Raw genomic sequence first — 27,455 nt, 5'->3', positions numbered from 1 at the left:
TGTTTAATCACTACCTGCTTCCCATATTACCCAACACTTTAGGTTATTATAACTACAGGTTATTAACTTCCTGTCCTATTGTACAGAAGGGACATTGACTTGAACTCTGAAAAGGAAGATCTTACCTGAGAATTAATGATCCGCATGGTTGTTTTATTGCCAACATCTTTTTCATAGCCACGTGTTGGAGCAGAATTAAATCTTAAAACAGCATCATGAGAATCTAGAAGCACAAATGAGGGGGTAACTCTTTTTTCTTAGTATACAGAACAGTAAGATAAAACCAGTTATCTAAACTAATACAAAGCTTACACATTTGTCCTAATCTGGATATTCTAAGGATGATGAATGTTCTGCTATGCACAAACAGAAATCCTCTTGCATCTGCCATATGTTATTAATATAAAAGCCCACTGGGAAAAAAGTTCAGATTCATCTATTAATTTAGCATGCAATACTAAAATACTTCTCTTAATTGGATAGACTTACTATGGGAAGACTATTAGCACACCCAGTACACACAATTGCTCACTACTTCTATCACAAAATTTACAGAGAATTACTCCATGGAAAAGCATGTAAACTGCAAGGATATCTAATTGCACATTTGAATGAAAACAATGCTTAACTACAAGATTGTGCTTCACAGTATTTTATAATACCTGAAAATCTCAGACTACCCGAAATCTATTAATCATACTGTGTACTTACTCTCAAGCTCAGTACAAATCTTGAAGAGCCTCTGTATGGAAGCCAGCCCACACATGTGCTCACACAAAGAAACCTCAGGATCCCTTGGTAGCAAAGATCTAACAGAGCTGAACTGTCAAAGTTACTGCACAAGCAGTTGACCTTGGAGTCATGGAGAAGAGAAAGCAGCTCTAGGTCAAGTAGGGGTCAAGGGTAGACACCACATGCAAGCCTCCACTGGATAAGAGATAATCACCCTCCCAGTGCTTCTTTTAAGGGGATCTCAAAGCCCAAAAGGTGTGAAGGAGAGCAAGACATTTTATCCACTGTCTAGAAACAATGGCCCCTGCTGGTAGGTGGTATTTGGTCCGTTTTTATCCCTTATATCCATGGAAGCTGAGAATATGAAATGCCTTAACCCACAGGTAGTCTGTATAGCTGCTCATCTCTAGTCATTTAAAATGTGTTCTCTGTAGCTCAAAAACTGGAAGAGGCAAAAGTCTCCAAAGATAACCAACATGCCTCAATGGAGTCTTGGCTTGCTCCTATCAAACTGGGATCTTTCATCTTTTCCCTCCTTTACTCTGCACTTCTTGTACTCCATACAGGGAAACACGGGGTGGCATACAGCCACCAGTCTGATCTCAGACATACATGTTAGCATTAATATGTCATGTCTGAAAAGAGGGATTTTGCCAGATGCCCACCAAACCCAATTCTTCAGAACCTAAGGAGTGGAAGTTTTTTCTGTGTCCCATGCAGGGACAGCCCTACCCTCAACACTTAGACTTCATCTACCAAGCATCTTGATTGTGCAGGAACCAAAGGAAATGAACAGAATCTGCAGGTACTTCACATACTTGGAGAAGGAAAAGAAAAACACAAGCTTGTTGTAATGAATTTAAGAACATACATTTGGACCCGTGATTGACAATTTTTAGACAATCTGTTGACTGAGAACTGGATTATGAAATGGGAATTGTATGATTTGCAGCTTAATTGAGAAGACAGCGTGATGCATTTCCAACAACACTCATGCTGATTCTTCATATACAGATGAAAAACTTCTTTGCCAAAAATAGCTGGTTTTAAATAAACTGATTTTAATCTTAGTATGTGTTTGTAGATAAGCATTTTAAAGATCAAAAAAGGTTTGGGGTTTGATCACAGGTCCCTGTTACTTCCTGTGATGCCAGAAATAATTTATTCTCTCAATTAATAGCCTGATCACAATGGGAGTGTTTGCTATACTTGCACAGTATTTCCGTGCCTACTGTCATTTAAAACAGTCAGAGGGGTGGGGGAGAGGAGGGCAAAAGGCAGAACACAAATTAACATTTTTGCTTGTGTTTCTAATAGGAACACAGAAGAGGGAGCTAAAGGCCTATGAAGGGAAATGTCCTTCACTTCTTTCATAGGCATTTTTTTTTTCTCTCTTGGGAGAATAAACCATAGAATCACAGAATGGTTTGGGTGGGGAGGGACCTTTAAGACCATCTAGTTCCAACCACCCTGCCATAGGCAGGAACACTTCCACTGGACCAGGTTGCTCAGAGCTCCATCCAACCTGGTCTTGAACATTTCCAGGGACAGGGCACCCACAATTTCTGTGGACAATCTGTTCCAGGGTTTCACCACCCTCACTGTAAAGAATTTCTTCCTAACATTTAATCTAAGCCTCCTCTCTTTTAGCTTAAAATTGCTCTCCCTTGTCTACCATTGCTGTAAGCAGTCACTTGCCCCCCTCCCCCCAGTCTGGGCCAAATCCTCTCCCCAGTCACTGGTATCTGCCCTGAGAGAGTCTTATAAAAAACCTTCTGTGATTGCTGGTGCCCCAACATCTCCTTGCCCAACATGTATGAGATCTGAAAATTCTATGTGGGCTTTTTCAAACCCAATCTTCCTCCCTCCCTTTAGGTGGCATCAGATGACAATTTCCCATTTAAATCCAAAGTTCTTCTGTAGGAAATGACATAAGCTTCTGTGCCCAGAAGCTTCCTAAGAAAATGGGTACACTCAGGAGCAAGCAGGCCCCAGGTACCATGGCAAGCACCCAAGTCCATGCCTGGGCTGCACCTGAGTCTGCAAATATGACTTGAAACATGCTGTATATGTGATTATGTAAATATGTCACAATGTGCTACGGATTCTACAGTACAGCACTAATCCATACTGGTGTAAACTGGTTGTACTGGGGAACACTAACAGAAGATTCTGTTTCAGTCAAAGATAACATGCTGGAGAAGGTAGGAACTGCTAAGCTTTTTCACCCCAAAGATTTTTACATCAGTGAGGCTTCCTATGGAATTAGGGGTTACCCTGGTGTGATTTTAGCTGCAGGCTAGCTGGGCACTTCTGCTGTGCTGGAAGCCTATTGCGGGAGTTTGATAATCCTAGAAGCTCCAACATATCCCAGAGATTTAAAGAAAACCTATCTGTGTCAAAGAGATGATCCAGAGTGATGAGGCAAGTATTGGGATGTGAAGTCCTGGAAGATGGGAGGATTAATGAGTGAACATCAAAAGGTTTTTTATGGAGTGCTGAAGGAGATAACTCTTCTTGTTTCAGAAACAAGTTCTGAAACCTTTCATCCTTCTTTCAACACTCTTAGCATACTGCACATGTACTACTAAAATGAAGAACTACTGAGACATTAACACAGGTAGTAGCAATATTTGAAAAGAAAAAATAGAAGTGATCTGGACTAGCTTTATGGTCCCACCATCCTTTTCTGAATAGCTACTACAAAACTTCCACCTTGAGACGATTCTGAGTGGGGGATTCTGAGTGACACTGACATCTCAGCACACCTGTAACCTCACTGACTCAGTGTGGCAATGGGAAAACAATGGGTGAACACACTTGAACTCATTTAAATTCAGTCTCAGAAGAGAGGCCAGGGAACTTGATCTCAGTGCATGAAGCTCCTCAAGGGTCTGAATTCTTTATGTCTGTGAACTCTAAACTAGCAAGAGATGAAGAGGACACTCTACTGCTTCCTGACATGGAGACAAATGTCTCGGCCAACCACACAACAGCAGTTGTGAGCTACTGCAAAATAAAGACCAGTATAACACAGCTTTGCAGAATAAAACCTGAACATAGCTCTAATCTGCTGAAGAAATAAACACATGTTGCACACAAATGTTGAATATGGCAGATCTGATGTAACCAGTTCTGCTCCCTACTACAAGCTATAATATGATAAGAAAGCATCATTGTTTTCTTTAAATTAGATTATGACAGCAGGCCTGATTTTCCTCTCAGTTATATTGTTCTGAAAGGGAACAGCCTCACTGAAGTCCATTAGTTTACATTCATGTAACTCTAGTGAGAGAGAACAACCAGACTTTACAAATCTGTGCTTGAGAAACATGAACCTTTTGAAGTTTAAACACGAACATGCACATCTACGTATATATACACACACAAATAGATGCATTTCACCCACCTATTTCATCCCCTAGAGAGGAGTTCAGTATTGCACCAGCAGACATAACTACTGCACAGCTCCCAAAGCCATGTGTATATAATTTGACCAGTGGAATTTGGGGAACGTGCTTTTCCCATCCAAGAGTGGAGAAGGGAGCCTCCTTGCCATCTATTGTTTTCACATTCACTCTTTCTTTTAGCTCACAGAATAGCTGGTCTCCTGTCAACTTGGAGTTTCGCTTCCCCTTGAACCGCACCCCGTGCTTATTGGTACTCAAATAATCTTTCATCGCCTTCTGCAGTCGAGGGTTTAGCATCTTGGAAGAGACATCCCCTTTCCAAAGCTTGTAAAGAAAGGATTTCGACATTGTGGAATACAGCCCATCCCAGTCATCAGATTCATCAAGCATCTGGCCTCTCCTACGCTTTGTGCTCCTTCTCCTCATTCTTCTCTGATGGCTCCAGTTGTTCTGTAAAATATTTCCTCTTGGATTATTCACGTCAGCCGAAATGAATTTTTCTATCTCTTGAAGGTGGTTGAGTGAGTGAGGCTGACCAGCAGCAAATAAATAATCATCATTCACTTGATAGAAAGCACTTTTTGATTTTCTTCCTAACTGGGGTGGAAAAAACTCATCTTCATTTCTAAAGGCCTCTTCCAATACAGTCCATTTCTTAGAATTTCCAGTCCCCGATTTAAAAGTACCTAGGAGATCTTCATTAAGAAGCACCTCATTGCCATCAATGGTTTCAGAGAATGATGGGTCATGAATGGCTCCCATGATGACTCTCTGTTTGCCCTGAAGGGGCAGAAGTCTCTTAGTTTCAATGTAAGAAAAGGAACTTGGAACTGGTTCAGCAGTGTTGCTATCTGTAAAATAGATGAATATCACCAAGAAAAGCAGGCCCCATGCAAAGATACCAAAAAGCATGAGTTGTTTCCATTGCTTCAAGTTAGGTTTCATGGCAATGCCTTTACCAGCTCCTCTGTGCCTTGAAGTATTGATGAAGGAAAATGAAACCTGTAGAGAACATCAAATGCTATTAACAATCGTTCAAAAAATAAATACAACTCAGAAGTATCTTAACACATATTGATAGATGGTGCAGAATTAATCTTCAGGCAGTAGCACAAAGGATTCAGTAGCAGAAACACACTCCAGAGCCCGCAGACACTGTAGGAGTGACACACTTTGGCTGAAACCACACCGTGACAGCTGCTAGCTACAAAAGAAGCTGGTGGCCAGTTTCTAAAGTAACACTGGATCCTGCCTCCGGGGAGATCATGTGCCTGCCTGCTTCTGCTATACCCAGCGTAGCATTCAGAGAGCAAAAGCAAAGCCCCTGCCTGGCTGCATCCACAGAAGCTGTCTTCTCTTTACCACTGAAAGTCCTCACACAAGGGAACTGTGAGCAAGCCTGTCTCCAAAGGGACCAGGCAAGGAGCACAAGCTCTACGTTGCAGCCCTCCTCTGCCCACAGCCTGGAAATGATGATGTTCTGTGCATATCATCAGGGGGTGAAGGGTAGAGCATCACACAAATGGGTCAGAGGGGAGCCTCTTCCTCAGCTGGTATGAATGAGCCTCAGTGGCTGCATCATTTCTTGCCTAGTATCAGAGCTGAGTAAGAGCAACTCCTGTGCCTCTGCTACAGATGCTGCACGCACACTGAAGTGGCATGAAGGAGTTGTGCACATCAAGGTGTCAGGGGGTTTATATTTCCCAAAAAGGAGAATGGGTGGCACAACTATCTAAATACATTCCTTTAGGATAAGATTGAGATTTACAAAAAGGGAGTGGGTACAGAAAGTAAGACCTAGTCCTGGAAATATGTGCCCTATTAATACCTGGGGGTTTTGCACAGCTTGTGCATTAGTGGAGGGATGCATGGTCCAAATGAAACAAAGTTTGACTGAGGGGGCTGTGTTCCAAGGAAAATACATACCACATTGCTAGACCATCGAGCACACTATGCCCTTACACGAACTCACTTGCTTAATCAAGTGGTGTGACTATCAGTTACAAGCCTGACTGAAGCAAATCCCCACCGTAAGCCTTACCATTCACCTCCCTGCATCACAGTCATCATGAGTGTAACTCAGTGTACTAATTAGTGACAGATCACTTACCTGATCCAAATTAAAAATGAGCCAAGCCCCTTCTTCTGGAGTTTTCTTTCTAACCCATTTGTTTGGATGGCAACTTAATGGTGGGATTTAAAAAAAGCCACTTGTACCAGCCAGCTGTGATCAGCAAAGGGGAATGGGAGCAGGGGCAAGCTTGGATTTCATTACCAGCCTGCGCCTCAGGAGCCACCATCTCATCACATCACATCCAAACAGCTTACACGCCTGTGATAACACACTGCCTGCTCACCCTGGCCATCAGGAGGGACCAAAACCACAGTCACCACACGCTATCACCTTTCTGCAAGCTGCTAAAGTACATCAAAGCTGAGTGCAAAGTTTAAACTGAAGCTGTAACTAAGACCGTGTTTTCACATGAGAAAGAAGCCAGCAGTAACACCAGTGTTAAGACGTTCTCTTTCTGTCCTTCATTCCTGCACTGTGCCTCTGCTGCTGCCAACACCCCCGTGTGTGGAACTGATACAGTAGGGAAATACATGTTAGAGGGTTTTCTTGGTTTTTTGTTGGTTTTTTGTTTTTTTTTCTGGGTCAGGGTCAGCCCCTTTATCCACTTCAGTGTGGTCACACATCCAGTTGTTTCAGCACAAATGGGGAAATCACCCACCACAATGCAGAGGCGAGAACAAACCGCAGGTGGTATTAGCAGAGATACTCAGGCTGTGTTTCTGCTGACCTCCTGAGAATGTGAGACTGCACTATTACATTTCCAAACAGTCTATTTTAATGATCTTGACAAAGACAGTTGACTCTGGGGCTCAAGGCAGGGTCCAACCAGAGGGAGGATTCATAGAGTTACACTTGGATGACCAAATTTCATTGCAATTTCTAATACACAGGGGGAAAAAAAAATTATGACTGTGATAACCCAGTGCTCCACATATGTTTGGCTTGGCTCAGCTCACAGAAACCACACGGAAGAAAGCTATTACTCCAACTGACCCATTTCCTACTTGCACTCTGCTGCAGCAAGATTGCTCTCTGCAGTACCTCAACACTCCCACACCTTCCAATATTAAATCACTGCAGGTGATGTCCTGTGGGAGTTGCCTTACATTATATGGCTGTTGTGCCAGTTAGGTCTGTCCTGAAGTTATTGCAACCTGCCCACTCATCAGTGTTCAGATGGTTCGCATTTTAAAATCAGCATTTTTCACCCATCTGAACTGCTTTCATCTCTTTTTATCATTTTCCCTGATGTGTTTCCCCAGCACTTTTCAACATGTGGCTTCCAAACCACTGTGTAAGTTAGTCTTTGCTCAGTCAGATGTTTCTCCTGCTGAATATACATTTCTTACAAGATCTGCAATGGAAGCATCTCGCATGATCTTTTTAACAGATAAGCTTGCAGGAAGCCAAAGTCACAAAGGAAGAGGTCACTAATATTTTGCACTGAGTCACGTAGCAAGTCCAGACACAATTTAATCTATAAATGTTACAATTTACTCATTCCCCCCAGTTTTGTTATATCTTATAACCAGAAGTTGCTAAGAAATAGAAAGGCTTAGCCCTAAATCAGGTGTGAGACTACAAATTTCTAATTGTCTGTGATCATATGTTTGGCACAGCAGACTGCCACAGCATAGGAAGTCAAGACTCAGTACTCAGCCTAAAATCTGAAAAAGGACTGAGATGAATTAATTATTTTTAAATTAAAGCAAACAAAAATCTACCCCCCAAGCCCTCCACAACACTTATGTCATGAAAGCACACTCATCTTGGTCAGCATGCACATATTAGCATGCATATGATTAGCTTCTTTGTGCAGCAAAAAAATACCCACATAAAACAAAAAAACAGCACCCAACAATATATTTGTCAACACTAAAAGCAAAAGGAGAGGCACCAGTGAGAATAAATCCAAAAACTTTACACATTAACTACTGCAGAAGCTTATCTGCAATTCCTTGTTGCAAGTGGGGCCTCAGAAAGGATACTCAAATCTCTTGAAAACTGGAGCTGTGCAGGCAAATCTCTGTGATGCTTTAATGTTTTTTGCTCACAAGAAATGCCTTGTCCTCCAGCAGTACAGCTGAGCTGGAAGCAAATTCAAGGTCATTACTGTATTAGCTGCAAGAGGACCTCTACAACCTCACAGGATCTTGAAGGCTGTGTGTCGAAAGCTGCACGAATTTCAGAGAAATATCAGTTTATCTTATCTCCCTCTACACTAAACATCCAGTCCTCTCCCCCTCAGCGCTTGCAGCTTCTCACACCTCACAGTCCCTGTCTTTGAAAGTGTTGGGGAGGAGAGGGCAGTACTTCCACATGCTCCCCACCATCCTCCCGCTGGCAGCAGACCCCTCCGCTGCTCAGGGGGTACCTTCCTCAGCACCAGCTGGGGATGCCCCTGGACTCCTGCCCTGTGCTGCCTTCAGCAGCACATCTCAATTGCAAAGAGAAAAGCATTTGTGTAGGAAACCAGAAATGACAATTGCAACAAATTACACTGGCTAAATAAATAAAAACAGGTGGTTTCACGGGTGCAATTACTGAAGTCCACTGGATGCTTCAGGATAAGTTTCATCTGTTTTACCTATGCTTAACATACAGCTTTTAAACTGTTAAAGCAATTCTACACAAGTTTTTAAATTATCATTAGCATTTCTTATTGTCTCCAACTTCACCCCCCCTGCTGTAATAATCTCCTTACTTACAGACTGCTGGAGTCAAAGCTACTGCAGAGGAGGAGCAGAGGAATAAGTCTACCCCTGGGGGAAACACTGGAGACTTAACCCAACCCAGCTTCCTCTCCAGCAGAAGTGATAAGCCTGTTTTGCCCCAGAGGCTGAAGACCTCATTTTCCTATGTATCTCCCTTCTGATAGGCTTCTTCAATCATTAACTGATTTAAGTTCCAACTACCACATGGAGAATGGCTTTTTTCCTTTCCCAGTCTGGCCATTCACACAAAAGCCCTGGAAAACATGAGGCAAGGTACAAACCAATGAAGTGGGCAAAATGGGAAGACTTTCTTATTTGCTTAATAGAAGTCTTAGCAGCAGCTATGAAAAAGAAAGGCAAACCCTAATGGTGTCTTTGAGGCATCCCAGGAAATAAAGGCAATTCCCCAGTGGAAATTAAAGGCTGATTTTCCAGAAGCAGCACCCACTTGTGGGAAATTTCATCTTGCCAAGCTCAGATGCAAGAAACTAAAGAGTTCCTCCTCCCTTTATAAAGCCCATTGTTTTGCAACAAGGAGCACTTTTCATTTTTCTAAAGTAGGCCTCCTGACTATTTCTTAAATGAGAAGAGATGGATAAGGGAGACTTTTCTAATTCCTTTGAAACATTCCTTCCTTTCAACACTGTCTATTGTTAAAATTAATTTGTACAGACCCTGGCAGCTCAGAGGTCAGGATGGTTCAAGTTGATGTGCTAAGATGTGCACTGTTATGTTAAACAGGGTTTTTCTTGGCTGCAGCTTTGCAGCAAAGGTCACCACAGGGTTATTTGGGGTAGCAAATGTTAGCTGTGGGCAACCATTCCCAAAGGGCTGAGAATCAAACCAAAGTTTATTTGATGGAAAGCTTAGGCAGCCTGAACAGATAGCAAATGCTCTGTTAGTTTGCTGCATCTCTTAGTCAGCTAATTCCAGAGTATTAAGAAACCTCTGGCGTAGGGCAAGACAGCTGGAGGCTGCATTTCCAGGGTGGGGAATACACTCGTCCTCTCATGTGGAAAGTGCCAAATTGGTTTTAGTGTTATCACATCATTTCTGCGGTGGAAGCCATACAGTAGGCAGCAACAGACAGACAAGCCTGTGGGGAGTGGTGCCTGCCAAAAGATGTATATTAGTCTGTGGATGGCCTGTGCATTTGTCTTATTGGCTCTGATTAGGCCTCCTAATTAATGAATCTCTTTTGGACAACTTCCTTGTTAGTCCCAATAAATCTGGCCCTTTCCTTCAGAGGAGTCAAGCTGCATTCAGTATTTTTTGTGGCAACCTAAGACACTGTCTTCTGAAATAAAGAAAAAACACCCAAAGAAATCTGAAGTAGGATTTTTTTTCCATTATTGCCTTTTAAACCTATATTTAATTATCTACTTGGAGAAAATTCCTTGAGAGTTATTCAAATAATGGTATTGCTAACCTGAATCATCTACTAAATGTGAGCCAAGCATCCTGAATCAGAGCATTTGGAAAGACCAGTCTCAGGTTCTTACTTCTGAGGATGCAGGCAGGCAGTGTTCCTCAGTCCTCGGATAAAACCTAGGATTTCAAGTCAAAGGGGGTGGGAGTGAAGCAACTTTTTTATTTATTTTTACTAATGACCCATTTCCAGGAGCTTAGGCTGTAAGAAAATTGCCAAATATAGTGAAACTTGCAGTGAAACTCACTCAAGCTGGCAACCCGGCAGCTGGAGAAATGCTCAGTGGGGTTTCTGCCAAGGAACGCGTCCTAGATTATTATGTAGGAGCACGGAGGCTTAGATGCATCAGTCTCTGGGGCTTAGTGGAAGGTCAAAGTTATTTTCTATGCACCTGATATCTAGTCTCCATGCTCCATCATCAAGTTCAAGCTTCCTGGCATTGAAGCCAGCTATCACTTTCCCACAGCCCACAGACAACATACAGGTTGTCTGAGTGTGGGCTGACAGGAGGGAAGTAAAAATAGAAAAGAAAAGCTGCACCAGCTCTGATCCTTCACATGCAGACCTTCCCACCACCAGTGGGAATGTATAACAGAGCAACAATTGTCAGGGAGAACCTGATTTCCCAGTGACTGACTGCACCTTGCAGGTGAACCTCCACCTCCCCAACCTGCAGCAGCTTTTCTCAGGAGCCATGAGAGGAGCTCTCATTCTGACATGCCCTGAGATTCACCACTCCAGCCATGATTTCCTCACTAATTTCAGGTCAGGGGAGATAAGTGAATCTCTGTCTTTTCCAGAGAGGTATGAGTTGACCACAGTCTTGTTATTCTAACTGAGGGTTTCTATAGAAATGTAGTACACACCACTTCATGTGGGATTCGGTACAACTTTAGTGTAAATCACTTCCAGGCTCTTTAATCAAAACTACAAAGGGGCAGAAGTGTCACAGAGTTGTGTGAAGACAAGCAGTTTTCACAACATAAATCACCCCCACGGCCTCTCAAGGAGTTTCTCACAGAGCCCTGTACTACCTGTGCTCAGCCTTATCTACTTCTGACCCCTTTTTTTGCCCTTTGCTCTTGCCACACCTTTGCTGTTTCCTGGTCCTGATCACAGCAAGATGCAAAGGTTCAAGGCTGCTTAAGTTGCTGCAATTGCCAACAGATCTTGGTTCCACCACAGCACAGAGGTGCAGAAACCACCACTTTGGCCACAGTCCCTAGCATGCCCTCACACACAGTAAAGAAGCAGATGAAGTATTTTCACTGCCCTTGCAGATCTACCAGCTGGGTGTTTTGGCTGGGTTTTGGTCATATTTCAGCTGCCACAGCACTGTCTCTTGATCCAGATAGCAGGGGAAAAAAATCCACTCGTACCCACACCAATATAAAACCACTGCAAATATCCAAAAGAGTGCAAGTCACTTTTCCAAAGTGAAATTCAGTATGGCACTGCACAGACATGGAGGCATCTAAGTTTGCACAAACACCATCCCAGCAGGCTCCATTCTTCCACCTCAGTGTTCCTCTGCAGATCGAACCACAGAGCTGCGTGTGGCTTCTCTGTGCTACCTCTGTGCAGCTCTCCTCCCTCTCACAAACTGCAGGTTGCAGAGGAACTGCAGTTGTTCCCAGGGCATCTGATCACCATGAAGGTCCTAGGAAGCTGAATGCTGTGCAGACTGAAAGATCAAGCTGGCTGGAGATAAAAGCCATGTGTGGAAACAAGGTGACCAGACTGATGGCCATCACTTTCTTGTGCATCCTCCACTCACACATAACCACTTTATTAAAGTATTTAGTTTTATTGCTGCAGTGAGGCCAATGAGGAGGAAGTGAGTTGTACACCAATACAGGGAGGAAGAAGCAGGGGCTGGGGGAGGCTGTGGCACTGGGCCAAGAAAGAAGGAAGCGTGGCTGCACGGCAGCAGAGAGGGCAGGAAGGCAGAGAGACTGAAAATAAACTACACCCATAGTGCTAGTGGAGGAGCAAAACAACACCTGCCAGAGAGGCAGCAACACCTCAGCACCACAGGGATGAGAACTGGAAGTGAAAACTTCCTCCCACCAGAATGATCACATCCTTCCCTTTGGGGAAGCAGCATGAGAGCCTTGCTACTGCTGAGGGAAGGCTCTGGACTTGAGCATCCTACCCTATTCCTCCCAAGATGGGGAAGAGGCTGCCACGTTCCTTCAGCAGATGGGAAGCCTGGGTGAGTGGCAGGACCCACGCTGTGTCTTCCCCCTTATTCTGGATGGCCACTCCCAGGTCAGTGTGCTGCTTCCTGCCACCCCTGTGACTGGGAAAGGGGACCCTGGAGCACTGACCCTGGTCCTTGCAGGTGGAGCACAACCCTTTCACCAGGGCACTTTCAGACTGATGGATCAGCACCCAAAAGAGTTGCACATATTTCCGCTGTGAAGGTTGCACATATTTCCCCTGTGAAGGTTACTTCACATCCCATGCAGGGATGCTCCAACATACAGGCACAGATGGTGCCTGAGGACACACAACATGAGCAGGAGTTTATGCCCATCTTTGGCACAGCCTGGCTTTCTGTGTGACTTATTCCCACCCACAGAGTAAGGTTTTAATCCCAATCCCCCCTGCAAAAGCAGAGTTTAGGAGCAGCCTGTGCTTATGTTCTGCTTTCATGTGTAACTGAACAGGATGGCAGGAACCTCTTAATGCACCAAAACAAGACAGAGAGGCACAGAGAAATGGATAATACTACTCAGTGTCTAATAAAACAGAAGAAAAAAATCCAGCCAACATACATAACTGTATTGGGTTCCCCTCCCTCTTTTTAAGGGACAGCTTTTGATACCGTACTTGCAAAAACACATAATTCAAAAAAGGAAGGAAGTGCTTTGAGGGTTTTTATTTAAAGCTTGACAGGATAAACGAATCACAGTCTCATTAAATCACACAAATCTCAGGCTGCACACAAGACTAAACCACGAGAAATAGGACGTTACAAATCCTCATGCAGTTCTACACTTCCAGCACAACAGCTCATTTTATTTCTGCTCTTGGCAAGGTTAGAATAAAAGGCTTCTTTTCTTTGCTCCATAAATGTTTTTAGACGCTATATTACGTGAACTTAACACAGCAGTAATTGCCCTGAGAAAGGGCAATCTGAAATGCTTCCTTAAAGAAGGCAACATTTATAATAACACACACATGAACAGAGTACAGTTACAAAAGACCTGTTTCAATCTCATCACAAAAACTTGACCAAATTCACTCATTCTTCCAGGCAGAAGTGATTGGGGAATTTTGATTTTTCACTCTAAAGCAACATTTCTGAGATGTACTAATTATGCCCATCTCTGTGTACCAGTGTATTTTTCATCTGCCAAGTATGTTCTTACTGTATGTTTCTAACACTGTAGGAACTGTTTCACTTTCCTTTTAATTACTAACTTCTTTATTGGACTGTAGTTTGTCTTTTTACATTTGTTTCAGAAAGCAACCAACTCAGCCCTTGTTTAAAAACACTAATATATAACAATGTTAAACAAATTGTTCCCTGTTTCTCAGCTCTATCTCAGTGCCAGTTCCCATTTGTTTATGTTAGCAAAATAATTGTAGGAGGATACTTAGAAAATTATCATTGTTAACATCTCATTTCTGTATATTCATATATATACATACAAACAACATGCCTTCTATGTGCTTATTTGCCTTAGTCTAAAAGCTTGAGTAAAAAATTTCACCCTGGAAGAAGGCTTGCCAAACTGAAGGATGAAATCAGTTCAGCCCTTTGTTACATTACAATCTAAAAATGAAATTTCCTGGACTGAAACAATTTTCCCCTCTTTTTTGTATATTTTAATACTTAACATGATTATGCTGATAATAAGCCAATCTACACTAGCTGGGGTATTTTGGTTGGCTTCCTAAAACAAAATGAAGTGGTATTAGTATTTTCCACCCCCCACCTCTTTCTTTCTCTCTCCATTCTGGCACTGTTTCATGCATGGCTGTGGGCAAAATTAGTTTAAACTATGACTAGCTCAACAGAAATCTCTTCTGTGGGGGATACAGCTGTTTCTAACCTGACATGAACCACTGGAACCTGAATCCTATCTGTCTGGAAACTTTACAGAGAAACAGGATCTCTAACAACTACCAGCATGAAGCTAGCATGAGCAATTGTGACAAACCAAGGTTGCTGGCTGGGTGCTTCATCCCCTTTGCAAATCATTGATGCCCATGTGCAACACACAAGATGTCTTTTCCCCCGGCACTTGCCATCCACCCCCTACAAATACAACTGACTTTTACAAGATGGAAGGTAGCTCAAAAAGGATGAGGTTCTCTGAAAGCTCTGACACCATTAAAACAATGAGACACAGAGGTAAGTGAGAGGCAAGATAGAGCTGGCTAGCCCCCCAGATTATTTACATTAGTTATTTTTGTTAAAAAAGTTAGGAGGATGGGATTGACACCATCCTCACTGGATATAACTGTGGAATTACCATTTGATGGTAATTTTCACCATCATAAGAGACAACTAAACCAAAAATCTTGTATTTTGAGACCTACAGGCTACTACTGAGTATGTGAAAGAGTAAATACTTTACTTTCCAAGATACTTGGTAGAGGGTTTTTTTTTTGGTGCCTTTATCTCTAGAGTAAAGTCTCAATTTAAATACTGACTTTAAAACCTGAAGCTAACCAGTATATATGCAATATATTCTCTTCCTTTGATTGTTCAACAGGTGGCATAATCAAAATTTTCATTAAAATATTTCTTAGTATTTCAAATATCAGCTATACATTTCTTGATTTTCAGCCAACAGGAAGGCCTTTGAAATACCACCAATTTCATTAAAAAGCCCTCTTTCTAACACTGTCTTTAAGTAGCCAAGACATGCAAACCCCTGCTTGCCTTTTGCACACTCTGTTTAGATGATGTAGACTCATCTGCTGAGAAGGTGCTGATGAAGTGCATCCTCTTGCCCAGCACAAAACACAGCCATCCTCTCATCAAGATGTCATCAAGAAACACTTGAAACTCTCCTTCTCCTCTCCTCTCCTGCTGCACACTGACAACTCAGCATCTATGGGAACAGCCACACAGAACCAGACCTGCAGCGAGGGGCACGTGGGGTGTGCCCACCCTGCCCTGCTTCCTTTCCCAGGGAACCCTTCTCAGACAGCGCTTGCTTCTCTTCTGGCTCGTGCCCTTCCCAGGAAACAGGAGTTTTCCCTCACCATGCCACCATTTAGGAAACCTACTGCAACACTCAAACCAGCCACTGGGAGAATTAGGAAAAAGGTTTGCAATGGTGGAGATGAAACATTTATGTGATTTTAACCCTTGCCTAGGATAATACAACCTCAACCCTTGCCTGCAGCTTTTAAGTGCTAAAGGCACGAGGTAAGCAATAAAGTAAAGCCAATTCACTGCCCTAAATCAATCAGAAGAAGGTTTTCTCTACCAACATGAAAAGAGACTTGTGAAAAAGAAATCCTTGTTTTAAATAGATTGATTCCTCAGCAACATCCAATCCTGTCAAACATATTCTGCTAAGGGGGTTTAGTCTTCCTTCAATCCCATTCAGACAGTAAAAAAATGGGGGAAAACATTAGTCTGATCTAAAAACTAATGCTTAAGATTTCTAAAATTTTCAGGATTTTTGCTTTTATTTTCTGATTTATATCTATACTTCTAGTCAGCATGTTAGTAGAGATGTTTTACTAACAGTTAAAACTACTACAGCAGATATAGACTATATTACACAGGATGACTGCAAGCAAAGCAAAACTTTCCTACTTTCATCACACTGGATTGTTAGGTCCTTTTAAATGTTGGAGAAAAACACATTGAAGTTCATACTAAAGATGAGTATAAAGATGCAAATAGATATATTAGCAGCAATCATAAATGATGTCAAGCAGTGACAAGACTCTTGTTCTGGTGTTCAGCTGTGTTCAATCTGCTCCAAACTCTTCCAAAATTTTCAGTATCTATGCAAAAACAGTCTGTTGTGCTTGCTTTGCTCCAGGAAAAGAGTAGAGTTCTTACAAATCAGTATTTGGACATGCAGCAGTACAGAAAGGTGCTGGCAATCAGGCAGGACACCTGCTACCAGTAGTAAACCTATCAATCACCAAACCTGGTTTGGTGAATTAATTAAAACAAATTTACTATTCCAATAAAGCAGAAGGAAATCTATATGGGAACAGTAATGTTTTAATCCATTTCAATGCATTGTATAATTTCATAGTACTTCCAGTAACTGTAGTGATTCTTATTATATAAACCCTCCAAATGTGAAACCTGATAATAGATCCAACACACCCTGGAGGGTCATGAGAGACACCTGGTTATTCCCAGGGGGCAATGGCAGAACTCTGTGTGCTCCCAGTACCCCACCAGTGCATTGATGCAAAGCTACAGGAGAATTCTGTAGCATCTCACAATTCACAATTTTAGGTAGCATATACAAAGATTTTAAGATGAATTTAGGAGCAGCTGTTGGCCAGTCTACTTACAAACCACATTTATTCAAACATTTCTTGTACCTAAAATTCTGCTTTTCTACTTTAAGAGCCCAAAGCTGTGAAGAGTAACAGCCACATAACCTGGGATTTTTGACTTCAGCATAAGAAAATGAGTACCACTGAGCTTTTCTTAAAGAAGAAGGCAGACAATATGTTATGCCCAACAAGAACCAAGAGAAATATTGTTTGAAGCTAGATGGGGAGTGAGGAGTGAATACTCACACCCACAAATCTGAGGTTCAGCTCTGGACCCAGAACCCCACTAACAACATTTGCACACAAGCAAGATCTCACAATCTGGATACTGTCAAAATTTTGTCCAAATATGCTGTGCTATTACAGATTTTCTTCTATTTTAGCTACTTTTTCAGATTCCCAAACCCTTTCAGATTGCTCCAAAAGCAGCAGAAACTATTAACAGTAAATTAATTTATGATGAAATGGACTTATCATACTAACTAGAGATAATTTTTTAAACTTTAATTGTTCAGATTTGATACAGCTCTTTAAGAATCCTATCCAATGTGCTTTCACAAATCTCAATGGATAATATTTATCTGACTTATTTACTAATTACTTCCAAATTACAAATGTCCCTCAGGTCTGAATCATTTCTGATGAAAGAATGAGCAGACTTTTATACCATGAGGGAAGAGAAATTAAAGGAGAAGAATTTGTATGGTTCAGATCAGGCTAATGGCAAGTTTGATTTCTTTAAAGTGTTTTCTAACTTTATCACCACATGCAGTTAACAATCTGTATTTGCCAAGTCTTCTATGCAACTGCCTTGCCTAGATCTCCTAGGGTTTTATTTAGTAAAAGGAGATAATCATTAAAAGCTATGGCAAAAGCAGCATTCCAGACTGCAGATACTGTAAATGTCACAGTCTCCATAAACAAACTGAGCGTGGACAAGCACATGAGGAATAACTACGTATTTTCAAGACACTTAAACAGAACATGCCCAAGGGCACAGTGTAGATGAGCCCATGTTTCTATCAGTGGGTAACATATACAGTCTCTTTTCCAGGAGCTGAAGAATCCAAGTTTATGTGAATTCTAATGCATCACTTTTCTGCCAAGCACACTTGTACACAACAGGCACACTTCAGTTTAAAATCAATTCACTTGGCTTGGGCATCAGAGAATCAGGGGAAAAAATAGACTTTTAGTGTACAATATTAGCTTTCTAAAAGCATTATCTTTCTTGGAAAAATAATGTTGTTAATATAATAAATACTTCATGTACTCTATGTACTTTATTTACTGCTACTATTTCTCCAGCATTTCAGCCAGTGACTGAAAACTCCAGATAACAGCAGTGTGTCTCCTCCGGCATCACCATATCACTATAATCAACTTGATTTCCAAAATTCAGAAGCAGTACCTCTATTCTGAACTCCAAGACCTACAAATCAGTCACACTGCTATAAGTCTTGACCCAATTTCTCTTTCTCTTGATGACACTTTTATTTAGCATGACTCTTTCCAAGTCACTTGACATTTTCCATATGTACTTTGCATACATGGGACTTGCAACTGTCTTCTTTTGTAACCTCACTTCAGATTGGCAGAAAATAAATGAGGAGAACCTTTTGCTCTAAAAGATACTACATTTCAAAGAACATTTTGTTTAGGAACTCTAAATGAAAGAAATATGAAAAATATTCTTTAGAAAATAAGTAAGAAAAATCAGAAAGAGTGTTAAAGCAACTCAGTCAAAAAGCAAACTGCTGTGAGAAGATGCCTTTACTTTCTTGAGCTGGATCAGATGTCTATCTTAGCTGTGCTGAATTTCTCAGCAGTCAAGGCTATGAATTACTATTGGCTGCTTGACTGATTAACCATGGTGCTGGTATGCCTGAGACCTTCCAAACACAGCAGGGTTATTGCAGCAGTAGACAATACTATAATATTGCAGCATTACAGGCTTTGCAGTTTTCTGTTCCTTCTCTCAGCTTGTGCAACGGGTTTATAACATTCCTTGGAAACTTTCATCTGGGAGCACGGGATGGAGCAGCACCAGTAGTAACTCAAAGCTTTGCAGCCCTACAGCCTGAAGAGTGCAGATATACTATTTCTAGAAACACCAAGAAGATAAAAATTCCTTGGGGTGACCTCCTCCTTTGAGGTCCTGCTTACCAAAGAACTCATGCAGAGAGTCACTATGCAGGCACTCCAATGCCATGCAGTGATACATATCTGAGCTAACTTAGGAACCAAAGATGCATCCTCATATCCACATATTTTGCTTTGCATGTCCCCTTTGATGGCTCTGGTTTTGGTGCTATCATCACCTGAAGAATTCTCAGGGCACTTTCAACTGCAACTAGTTATTGTTTCACAAAAATAAAGAGCCTAATGTCACACAGGACAAGCAAAGTTCCATGTATACAGTGTGCTCAACCCAGTGCTAGTGTCCCTATTTATCTCTTGATGACCTTGCAAGAGCAATATATATTTCAGAGACTGCAAGACTTAATTATTTTAATTCTGTGGTCCAGGAGTTTTCCATAGGGTTTCTCTCATGCTTGAAGCTTTTGCAGACAATAGTGGTATCACTGGTTTAAGTAGCTGGGATCACATTACCTGCACCCTTCTCAGTGGCTGCCCATATAGAGGCACACTGATTTTTAGCTGACTCTGTTGGTCTTTTCAGTGCTCCTAATCATAAAAGGCCTGAGCAAATAGAAAACCTACTGATCACTATTTTATGCAGATAGCCTTTTACAGGAATTGACCCATTGTAAACTAATGCAGGAATTGTATTTTTGGTGTGGGGTGTGTTAGGCAAGAAGCAGGAATGCCCCTCTGCTACAGCTGCCAGCCAGTAGCAGCACAGATGGCAAACAGGACAAAGCCTGGCCTTGCACAGACACACAGAGCACCTCCTGGCCCCATCGACTGCAGAGCTGGGCAGGTGCTGAGTGATCCAGCCTAAAAGGCAGCCCTAGCAAACAGTGATGTACAGCACCCTGTCTCATCAGGAGCAGCACCTCCTGACTTCTGCCAAGTCTCTCCTGGAGCTTTATAACTTAAGCCCCAGAAAGAAAAATACAGACGAGCAGTGACTTCAAACACTCTCATCCCATGCCTCAGGGTGAGGGCTCGTTCCAGCCTGACATCTGTTCCAGCCCTGCTTGCTCTGTCTATACAGTGGCTCAATCAAACTAATTCAATGTCTTGAAATACAGCATATTTAGAGATCTTTGCTCATTTGGCTCTATCCAGCAATAACAACTGCAATAACATGCTGTGGTCTTCTCATCATTCAGAAAACAGCAGTCAGAGCAGAGGAAAGGGCTGGTGCACAACCAGGTCTCACCCTGGTACAGAAGTCACTGCTAAGGTTCCTCTAAGTTGAAAAATAAAAGGCACTTCCAGGCCCACAAACATTTTCTCTGTTTTCTAATGCCTCTCTGAAATCCTGCAATTTTGAAAGCTAGACATTTCAGCCTACAGATTTTTAGACACAAAGAAGAGCAGCTCAAAAGCACACATGGAGAATACTGATCCCCATCTTAGGCCACTGCCACCCTCACAGCTTTCCACAGCAGGAGCTGCCACTAGGGAAACCCTAAATGCCAAGCCAGTCATCAATCAGAAACATTTTTTGCCTTGAGGTCAGAGTATAACTAGGCCAACAGAGATACTCTCTTCGACTGAGCAGAGAGGGAAAAGCTGTACTAAATAGTGATCTCTCAAACCAGACACTCCAAAAAGCTCTCAGTGACAGTATGGTGGCAGTAGGACTCCAAGTGCAAATCCTTCTCCAGCAGGTACAGGGCTAATGCTTCTGCCTTCCCACAAGTGCCTAGAGCCAGCCATGCACACTTTGGCTCCAACCTACACTGCTCTGAACTTACCCTTGAAAAAAAACAACCCTGAAATAAATAGCAAAAATAGAATCAGTCTGAACAAGCAGTGAACAATGACAATGGAATGAATATTAAATATGGACAAATATTTCTAATGGAGAGATTAGCTTTCTATAACAAACTCTGGTTTTAACCTTCATAACTTCAACAAAGTAAAACCAGTCACATGAAATTTCAGTTGTGGTCTCATGCCAAGGAAAGCTCCTCTGGAAAGTTTGAGGTAGATCAGCCAAGGCATCTTGAAGATATGAGAGTTCCTGAAAAGTGAGGTGTTCTCCATTTCTTGGACTGTTCCTAATTTTTTTTGGCCCACCATAACTTAAAAATGGTTGGCTTACACATTCCAAATTTGCTTGGCTACTACTGGTGCCTTTGACTAGTTGCAGGCTATTTTATTACTGAATGTGGGTTTGTGCAAACTCTTGAGTGCTGCAGTTAACACAATACGTTGGCTTGTGCGTGCTGCAGGCAAGCCAGCCTGGCCTGCTGCAGGCTCCTCCATCACCTCATCAGCTGTGCTCAGGAGGCAGCCCAGAAACCCAGGACCCTTCCCTCATGTCCAGCTGGGTGTAAGAACTTGGCTGGAGTTCACAGATTCCATGGGGAGACATTCTGTCAAGCTGGAGAGGAACAGTCCTGAGGTGCTTCCCATCCTTGCCAGTACCAAAGTGCCTCTCTTGGAAAGGTGAGCAAACACCAGACTCAGATGGTTTCCTCCCCTTAGTGTTGTCCTTTTCCTACTCCTTAAATCCATACTCAGCCTTACTCTCTGATGAACCCAAAAAATTTTCTCAGTGAACATTCACATAGTTCCCAACCCTTTCCTCCGTGGATTACGGATCCAATCTATTTCCCATTTCCATGCTGATTGTAGAATCTGCGCTGGGGTCTGGGTGCTTCTTCTGCAGCAGATTTCCCCTCTCTGCTCCACTCTCTTGATCTCCAAGGCCCTCTTCTAGACTAGGAGCCTTGTACACATAGACACAACATAGGGCATTAAGACTTCTGGACAGGAACACCCAGGGGGAACATTTCAGCCCTCAAGAAGCAAATTTGCTCCCCTGAGCAAACTTCTAATTTGCCTGATGAACCCTGGAGAGACTGTGGGTAAGGAATTCACCCCTGATGGGGACTGTTCTGTTCACAATCTTGATTCTGATAACAGATACTATGGCAACCACATGTATCACTTGACACAGCTTTCAGCATGGTCAACTATTTTAAACAATTCTCCTTAGTGTTTGATATTTCCTTTGACAATGACTATCACCTGCTACCTTGCCAGGAAAACAAGCAGTGCACAGCTGACTGGTGGTGGGAAACATTAGGCTATTAAAACACTTCCTGGTGAAGTGTGTTTCTACATGGAAACAGTGTTACAAAGAGACCTATTCTTTTTGAGATGCACACATGCATGACTCCCATTCACAGGAGCCTCGGAGTGAATCCAAAGTAAAAGGCTCAAAAGTGTCTACATCTACCAAACACTGATCCCACACAGAAAGCACCTTTTAAGAATGACATTTCCTTTGACCTTCCGCGTCTTACTTTTGCTCTTCAAAAACAAAAGACTTTGCAATGACCACGACCCCTACATTATAAACCAAAACCAGTACTATAATCACCAAAAACACGCATAAAATAACAATCATCTACCTAATAGACAGCAAGAACAGAGGGGTTTTTTTCCACATTTCTTATCCAATTAGAGATTTATCAGAGCTCTTTAATTTGAAGTACCAACTTCAAATATCTGCTCTTTCACCTTTAAAATGCAGATAATCTAACTCAGAGGTGTACTGTTCTCAGCAGAGACCACACAATGCTCAATCAAGTTTTACAAAATACATAGGCCTGTGCTGGGCCAGCACAAACCTGTGGAGCACCAAGGAAAGGCTAAAGGAGGAGAATTTCTCTCAGTCTCTCCCAGAGCTCCAGCCTCCACTGCCCTTTGGGAAGGGTGCTTCCCAGCTCCAGCCCGCCTGCCGCCCTGTGAGCTAATGAAAAGAGCATGAGCAGGATCCGTAGGCACTTTCCTCCCCCTCTCAATCCACAAAGGGTGACTCACAGTCTGACCCTAACTTAACACTCAGGCTGTAAACTTACTTAACACTTGTAGAAGAATTTATTTTTTTTCAAACATACTGATGGCAGCATATGGCCCATCGACAGGTTTATTATTATAAGACACTTTTTCCACCAGGTTATAGTCTTTTTTATAAACATATGTTTCAGCACATAATAAAACCCCTAAGAACTGTTTCTGAAATGTGCAGGCACAGAAACTACTTTTCAAGATTTGTCAAGACAATGAAAGAAACAATGTTTAAAGAGACTTCCATTTTTCTAAAGGTCTTTCTCTAAATGCCTTTTAAATCCAAGGGTGCTTGAGAGTTATGCATGTTTAAAAAAAACAAAAGAAAGAAAAAGAAAAATTAGTTCTCTTTGTTAATGCCACATTCTTCTCTATTTTGTCAAAGATATCGTTTTTATACTTAGTAAAACTTCTTCCACTAAATAGACGTTTTAAATACTCTTTATATCAGAATGTGTGGTTTATAGGTGAATGATAAGATTCTGAAAATTAGGTGGCATATCACAAAGAAAATGTCAAAACCACACTGCTACAGTCACACAAACTCATTGCTGCAAAGCCACCCTTGATACTCCGTGCCCTTCAGCTGTGCTAATAAAGATCTGAGCGTGGAGTCAAGGTGGTTTGATCACAAACTTCCATCCATCTGCAAGACTGGATCCAAGTTAAATGCCTAAAAACAAGTCACAGCTTGATTTTCCTATAGGACGCATTTGTGTTCTTAAGAAAGAAGGCTTCTTGTCTATGCAGCTATAATGCAATTTCTGTGCTAGCACCACACTCTTCAGGGAGAGAAAAAAAAAGCCACATAGAGTATGCTGCTTTATTCAAACAAATCCTACACTCCTCTTATTCTTAATGCTTTCTCCCTAATAGCTCACAATATATTTAGCCCGAGCATGCTTGATTTTAAAAGCACCTTCCTCAATACATCAAAACATGACCCAACTCAGGTATGTTTGCTGGCAGCTTTGTTTCCTACCACCCAAGTTTAGAGTGTCCTGTTAAGAGGAGCCTGCAGCTAGAACACAAACGAGGATTCACTGGGGTCTAGACCCTCAGCTCACTTAAAGGTGATACCAAAACTTTCACTAGTTTTATGGGAGTGGATATTAGACCTGTGGTTCACTGAAGACACCAGAGGCGTTACAGAATGTATGATACCATATATTAAATACTCCTTAGAACAAAGAAGGAATTTTGCAATCACTTTGAACATTTCATTGATATTTAGGGTATTTTGGGAAAGAAAGAGCACTTCTTTTCTATGTGTGTTTGTCCCCTTCCCCCAGTGATACTCCTCACAAAAGGCAGATGTTTTAAGACACTGGAAAAAGTAATCATACACAATTAGGTTTGAAGCTTAAAGAATAAAAATCTCTAATTTTATCATAGGCATACTGTTATAATTGTCATGCATGGGCTTGCATTCAAAGAAAACTCATTTGTTAAAATTAATCACTGACTTCTCAGCCAATTTGTCAGCTAACTACTACCACGTCTGGACATGATTAGCTAGCTTCACTGGGAGATAAAGGGTGCCCTCTATAATGCTTCCACAGGATGAAATCCTAAACCCAGTAAAGCCTTTGAACATTTTGCAAGGAACTTATTCACGTGGAGCCAGGACCTCATAGATGCTGCTGTAGGCTCTACTTTTTTCTGCTTTCACAGCTTAAGCCTTTCTAGGAGAGAAAGGCCAACAGCTTCGACAATAAACACGCTCTTCCTCCACCAGCAGACAGAGCAATCCCGGGTCCCTGGGCTGTGTTGGAAACACTTAACTGGCAGGATTGGTCTGAGGCAAAGATGTGGCATGATGAACGAGGCTTCTGACAAGGGGGCTGGCTCTGCTCATCTAATTGCAGTTGCTGCTCCTATGATGTGGAAACCTGCCTATTAGAAATCACATTTCACAGGTGACTGAGCAGCCATCAGATGGTAACAGCTTTCATTTGTTACTGACCTCCCTTCCCTGACACAGCGAAAGGGTGAACGGCCTGATATTCCATTGTCAGTCCAGAGCCAAACACCTCCTGCTTTGTACAGTGAATTATAAAATATCTGCATTTTCCAGAGTGTTTTGAAACATCATTCTTAACTAGCATTTTCTCATCTAGGCATCAGCCTCATAAGAGAATGGCAAATTCTTCACTACTCAATTATGCAAAGTTTGAGGGCATTTTGGACTATGATTGTAGAGTACATCGCTACATTTTTATACACAGAAGATATTTACTCAGAACATTGTGAGCAGATGTGACTTGGTATTTCAGAGAGAGGATCAGAGCCTTTGCTGAGACCCCGATATGACAGTGACTAGACCAAAAGTAGTCCTTCCAGTGATGGACAGAAAGACAACTCCACTACCAAAATTACATACAGAACTTAGCACAGTTACTTTAAACTGAGGATGTTATAAAGAGACTTCATCAAATTTTACACCCTCCAGACCTCTGGCTCCATCAATGACATAAGGGATTCAGAAAGTGACAGAACAAATCTCTCCATCTTGCTAAGCCTTCTGTATCTGGTTGGCCACATATCTTCCAGCCAGACAAATACACATCACATGTGAAGAAGAAACTTTCCAAAGTTAACTGCCATTTGGTTATTACAAAGATTTTGTGATCATACCTCAGAGTACTCACGGTCATTTCACAACCCCAGCTATGTAACACCCTACTCTGGGATAGCATTGGTGCAATTTAATACAATAAACACGAGACTGCACAAAACCCACAGTGAATCCCGCTCTGATGACAACTGCAGAGCTATGCAATGAATAACATTTACTTTTAATTTACATTAGATTTCTTAAGCACACCTTCCAGAAAACACAGTGTGCTAACACACACACAACCAGCTGTACAGCTGCATCTCCAGTGAAATGGAGCAGCAATCCAGGCTGCCACACCTCTCAGCTAAGCTCTGTTCCACCTCCTCAGCTCCTCCAAGCCTCTGGCCATCTTCAGCAGCACGGAAGAACTGGTCTCTCCAAAGTGACTGGTGTCAAAGAGGGCTTTGAAGGTCTGCAGACCAATAAGGTCTGCCAGAGCATCTGTCCCCTGCGAGTTCCTAGGTCAAGGACCCTCGTGAAGAACACTGGTAACCACTCCCTGATATTTAACTCTTCAAGAGTTTATCATTCTGGAAAGAGACAATCTCTGAGAGATGCATACAGCAAACAGAATGATTTTGGCATGCTTTGCCCTTGAGGCCAACTACTGAAGCACTGATTCTAGTCTATGTAAAATTTTCAGACCAGATAAAAAGAAATCTGAATTACTTTACAAGATTATTTTTTTAGAAGTGTTACAGATCAAGAAAATCAGTTTTCAATGGTTGGACCTTAGAAAAAACTGGATCTAAAATACAAAATGTTCACAAACCCAGTAACAAGTATCAGGGGTTTTTATCAGGTATAATATGGTAGCTGTACTCAGCTTTTCACACGATCTTGCATTCTAAATATGACACCATGAGTTCTAGCAGAGGAAGATGGCATTTATTGTGAAATTAATATACATAATTAAGCACATGAAGAAGGGCTTGCTGAATCTGAACCCTTTATTGTAAATCCTTTGTGGTGCTGATTTCATCCCATTCCACTCCTTTCACAATTTTAACATAATTTTCAATACATACACTGTCACTGGAAGAAATACTTTTAACTTCAGTCACAATTTAAAAATTTAAAAAAAAAATTATTACCACTTTCCCATTTGTGTCATGGATTGACTGATACCTAAATATGAATTAGAGAATTTTAAGGAAGCTCAAAACACATTAACATATGAATGGCATGCAGAAAAATTGCTCTGAATTGCTACCAGCAAAATCAAAACACAACTGCTTTTAGTTACGCAAATGAAAATGTAGTGTCAGGACTGCAGAGAGCCTAAGAAGTGCAAAGTTCAGGGAAAAGCCATGTATGCAGCTGCTCCAAAAATAACCATAGTCAGATAAAAGTCTGAAAGCAATTATTTGGGGTGAATATTGTACACAGACCACTGCACTAAGCTTCTATAATTAAACAAGGCAAAAGTTCAGATGGCGCCTAATAAGCCATTTACTACATTAATTATATTCAAGTGTGGCAGTCTCATGCTTGGTAATAACTAACAACAAGGGAAATAATTTAAAGAAACTATCTGATGTTGTAAATTTCTCTCTTTTTCATTCATTCATCAGTACCAGTGTTGCCAGCCAGCCTTTCTAACATACTTGAAACACATCAAAGGGATACTGCTTAGTGTCAGGAAGAGCTATTTAAGGGTTGTAAACCTTTAGGCTGAGGAAGCCAACAGCCTTACTCAACAAAAATGATCCCTTCACTACAAAAGTAGCAGTAAAGTCAGATTTTCCATTCCTTGAAGCAAGTCCCTGTGTCTTTGTTCCAAATTTACAATGCCACAGGACCAAACATTTTTTTGTAGCAAGAGCAGCATCTTAGAAGACCTTTGCAGACCTTATTCCCTGTATTTGCCTCCACGCTGATCACACTGCCCTTGTACACATCTGTGATTTTAATAGTATTTTCAGTGAATTCTTAACAAGATAATTAATATTAGAGAGGTATTTAATGTATTTTGGCTTATTTT

General features: G+C 41.7%; 1 protein-coding gene across 4 annotated transcripts in view; it reads right to left on the bottom strand.

The window, feature by feature from the left end:
• Positions 1 to 27,455, bottom strand: part of ST6GAL2 (ST6 beta-galactoside alpha-2,6-sialyltransferase 2) — a 173,481-nt gene that overhangs the window by 20,645 nt on the left and 125,381 nt on the right. For all 4 annotated transcript variants that reach the window (XM_054628351.2, XM_077173369.1, XM_077173371.1 and 1 more), the window contains 2 exons: positions 4,142 to 5,144; positions 126 to 223 (listed from right to left, as the gene is read on the bottom strand). In XM_054628351.2, the coding sequence (XP_054484326.1) occupies positions 126 to 223; positions 4,142 to 5,087 (1,044 nt within the window). In that variant the 5' untranslated portion in view covers positions 5,088 to 5,144. The remainder of the gene's footprint in view (positions 1 to 125; positions 224 to 4,141; positions 5,145 to 27,455) is intronic.

The sequence above is a fragment of the Agelaius phoeniceus genome, chromosome 2 (genome assembly GCF_051311805.1).
Source record: "Agelaius phoeniceus isolate bAgePho1 chromosome 2, bAgePho1.hap1, whole genome shotgun sequence".
In the NCBI taxonomy this organism is placed as follows: domain Eukaryota; kingdom Metazoa; phylum Chordata; class Aves; order Passeriformes; family Icteridae; genus Agelaius; species Agelaius phoeniceus.
The sequence above is the reverse complement of the archived record's forward strand: the minus strand, read 5'-3'. Positions and strand labels throughout refer to the sequence as shown.